The sequence below is a fragment of the Chiloscyllium punctatum genome, chromosome 34, assembly GCF_047496795.1.
Source record: "Chiloscyllium punctatum isolate Juve2018m chromosome 34, sChiPun1.3, whole genome shotgun sequence".
Lineage (NCBI taxonomy): Eukaryota > Metazoa > Chordata > Chondrichthyes > Orectolobiformes > Hemiscylliidae > Chiloscyllium > Chiloscyllium punctatum.
In genome coordinates, this window is record NC_092772.1 from 53,593,956 (window position 1) to 53,597,945 (window position 3,990).

General features: G+C 56.6%; 1 protein-coding gene across 3 annotated transcripts in view; it reads left to right on the forward strand.

Annotated features, from left to right (window-relative positions):
* The window catches only part of LOC140458857 (uncharacterized), a 13,317-nt gene extending 10,193 nt beyond the window's left edge, over positions 1 to 3,124 (forward strand). For all 3 annotated transcript variants that reach the window (XM_072553551.1, XM_072553550.1, XM_072553552.1), the window contains exon 4: positions 1,409 to 3,124. In XM_072553551.1, coding sequence (XP_072409652.1) covers positions 1,409 to 2,069 — 661 coding nt within the window. In that variant the 3' untranslated portion in view covers positions 2,070 to 3,124. The remainder of the gene's footprint in view (positions 1 to 1,408) is intronic.
* The last annotated feature ends 866 nt before the right edge of the window (positions 3,125 to 3,990 follow it).

A 3,990-nucleotide genomic window follows, 5' to 3' on the forward strand; every position in this document is an offset into this window, starting at 1 on the left:
TCCGACAGTGCGGCACTCCCTCAGCACTGACCCTCTGACAGTGCGGCACTCCCTCAGCACTGACCCTCCGACAGTGCGGCACTCCCTCAGCACTGACCCTCCGACAGTGCGGCACTCCCTCAGCACTGACCCTCCGACAGTGCGGCACTCCCTCAGCACTGACCCTCCGACAGTGCGGCACTCCCTCAGCACCGACCCTCTGACAGTGCGGCACTCCCTCAGCACTGACCCTCTGACAGTGCGGTGCTCCCTCAGCACTGACCCTCCGACAGTGCGGCACTCCCTCAGCACTGACCCTCCGACAGTGCGGCACTCCCTCAGCACTGATCCTCGGACAATGTGGCACTCCCTCAGCACTGACCCTCTGACAGTGCCCACTCCCTCAGCACTGACCCTCCGACAGTGCCCACTCCCTCAGTACTGACCCTCCGACAGTGCGGCACTCCCTCAGCACTGACCCTCTGACAGTGCGGCACTCCCTCAGCACTGACCCTCCGACAGTGCGGCACTCCCTCAGCACTGACCCTCCGACAGTGCGGCACTCCCTCAGCACTGACCCTCCGACAGTGCGGCGCTCCCTCAGCACTGACCCTCCGACAGTGCGGTGCTCCCTCAGCACTGACCCTCTGACAGTGCGGCACTCCCTCAGCGCTGACCCTCCGACAGTGCGGCACTCCCTCAGTCCTGACCCTCCGACAGTGCGGCACTCCCTCAGTCCTGACCCTCCGACAGTGCGGCACTCCCTCAGCACTGACCCTCCGACAGTGCGGCGCTCCCTCAGCACTGACCCTCCGACAGTGCGGTGCTCCCTCAGCACTGACCCTCCGACAGTGCGGCACTCCCTCAGCACTGACCCTCCGACAGTGCCCACTCCCTCAGCACTGACCCTCTGACAGTGCGGCCCTCCCTCAGCACTGACCCTCCGACAGTGCCCACTCCCTCAGCAGTGACCCTCTGACAGTGCGACACTCCCTCAGCACTGACCCTCCGACAGTGCCCACTCCCTCAGCACTGACCCTCCGACAGTGCTGCACTCCCTCAGCACTGACCCTCCAACAGTGCGGCGCTCCTTGCCCTGTTGCGCTCCCACCATTTTCAGCTCCTTATTTTCCTTGTTCAGTCACCCCACCCCCATGCCTCAAAATCCAATCACCCATCTTGGCACTGCCGTGATTTCCTGGAAGTTGCTGGGGAATGAGTTATTGAATTTGTTTGGCCTCTTCTTACCCTCCTAACATCATATTGTTGGCAACCAAGAGTGTTGTTTCTGTTGAGCTTGCGAAGAGACTCTCCCTGTCTGTTGTTGTGTTTCTGGCTGGCTTTCTCTCACCCTGTCCGCGAGGTCTATGCTCTGTGCTGTCCCTTCCCCGTTGGAGTCGTTAATCCTGTGTTCCCCGGTGTTTCACAGTGCCATGATCTCCGACTGCATGTCTGAGCTGGAGACCTCGGGAACAGGCCTTCAGTCTGAGTTGGGACCCTACGCCGAGCAGTTGGGCTCTGACCTGCAGGAGGCGAAGGATCGTCTGCACCAGGACCTGGAGGAGATGCGCTCCAACATGTTGGTCTACATGGACGAGGTCAAACTGGTCACCAAGCAACACCTGACAGAGTGGCGTCAAACCGTTGGCTTGTATCTCCGCAAGTACCGCAAGAGGCTCAACCGCGACCAGGCCACCATCCGCGCCAAGTTCCAGGAGTACGCCGAGGAGCTTCGAAACCATCAGAACCGTACCCTCAGTGACCTTCACGACATGGCCGCCCCGTACGGCCAAGCGGTGGAGAAGAAGGTCAGCCAGCACCTGAAGAGCATCCACCAGTCCGTGGCCCAGCAAGCCGAGGAGGTCAGGTCCAAGGCCGAAGCGCTGCAGGAACACATCTCCAGCAACGCCGCCGACGCCCGCGAGAACTTCCAACGCAAGATGGAGGAAATCCGCGACTGGTTCCAGGCTGAGGCGCAGACCGTCTCCCGACGCTTCTCTGATCTCATCGACTACCTCCACCAGAAACTCAACCCATCCCCTAGTCTGGAGGGAGACCTCATGGAGACTCCCAACTCCCCCCTCCCATAATCACTCCAGCTCCCCCTCCCATAATCACTCTAGCTCCCTTCTCCATTATAATCCTTCCATCTCTCCCCTCTCCCTGTTCCGCCAACCTCCCTGCTCACCACACTCCCTGTGCATTCCATTCTCACTGTATTCTCCCTAATTGTCCCGTTCTCCCTGTTCCCGCTCTGTCTGTCTGTCTCTCTCTCTCTCCCCTCTCGGTCTCTCTGCTCTCCCCTCTCTCCGCACTCAGAGCCCATTCCCGGCTAACCCCCGTTTTTCCAGCCGTCGCTCCCACGTCCCCCTCTCTGTGCCCGCCTCACTCAGCCACTATTCCACCAGGGTGGGAGGGTCTGCTGAGGTTACCCGCGGAGTCGTTGTGCTTGTAGGTTCCTGTCCTTTTGAGTCGTTAAGCTCTGGCCAGTTCAGATGGCCCCTCGCAACAACTTGTGTTTCACTACCCGAGGAGATGGGGCGACTCCCCCAAAACCCCCCTCTCCCTTCTCTCTACATCGGAAACACGGTGACAGGATTCCCTCTCTCCCACTCTCCCCGTGTTAACTACATCCTAAACACCATGAGCCAACTCCCCCTCTCTTCCCAAGTTAACTACATTGTAAATACAGAGACATGATACCCCCCTCTCTCTCTCTCTCTCTGTAAACATGATGAGACAATCCCTCCCTCCGTCCCCCTCTGTGTTAACTACTTTGTAACTGTGTCTTATGATACTTCAACCAGTCAGAAAAGTTGCTTCCACACTGCGCTGTGCTAAACATCCGAAAAGTAATGGAAACATTTCTCCCCCCTGCCTTATTCGGAGCGATATAGTAAATCTGATCTACGTTTGCATGCTGTAACTGAGTGTGGAATATTTCTGGTTGTACACTGAGGAAATCTCTCTGCCAAATTAATAAAACAAAACCTGATCAAGGGAAACTCTGCTTTAATATCGAGGTGATTATCTGGGGATGGAGATAACTTTCTTCTTTGTGGATTTTCTCTGTGAAAGTGGCTGTAACATTACTCCTTAAGGGCTGGAGGGGTCTAATGAATTCAATTAAAACAATCCTTTCCAATGCTGACTGGTTTGTGTTTTCTCTCTGCCCATTGTATGTTCGGAACACAGCCTCTCGGCTGTCTCTGAGACCAGCCCTGGAGTTGCACTTTTGGGTCTCCTTATCTGAGGGAGGATGTAAACGCAGGAAGGATGTTCCCGGGGGAGTTCTGAACCAGCTGGAGGGGGGGGGTCGCGGGGAAAGGTCAGGGTCTGAGGATACAGGGTCAGACTGAGATGAGGAGAAATGTGATCACCCAGAGAGTGAGCAGCCAGGAGGAGGGATTCCAACCAACAGAAAACCAGGCCAAAATCATTGAAGGCGGGGATTTAATCCTTAAGTTTGGAATGATCGAGGGGCATATAGGGAAAGGGTTGGGAATGGGAACAGGGGACTGAGGTGGATGATCAGCTGTGATGATATGGAATGGTGCAGCAGGCTAGAAGGGGCTGAATGGCCTGCTGCTAGTTTCTCGCCCACCAAGTGCAAGTGTGAAATGGGGCTGGTATTGATGGGCAAAATCCCAGTGCAGGAGGAGAGTCGCCCTAGGATAAAATCTCCGAGCTCGAGGGGGGGGCAGGGAGTTACCAAACCAGATAGGTTGGGTCATGACCTGCTCCCAGGTCAGCATTTCTGGTCTACTGTGATCCCAGCTCCACCCCCCCCCCCCCCAACACCCACCGAAACTCCTGAGTGAGCCCCCCCCCCTCCTTAATTCCACCCCCTCCCTCGGTCAGTCACGACATATTCAAAAGAGGGGTCCCCTAACTCAGGGAAACCATCTCCCAATCCCTGATCCCATTTGGTTGTTTGAGAAGCAGCAATGTTAGTCAAGTTAATGGAAGGGTGAGTCTATGAGCGGCAAGAACACAACAAGGGAGTGTGAG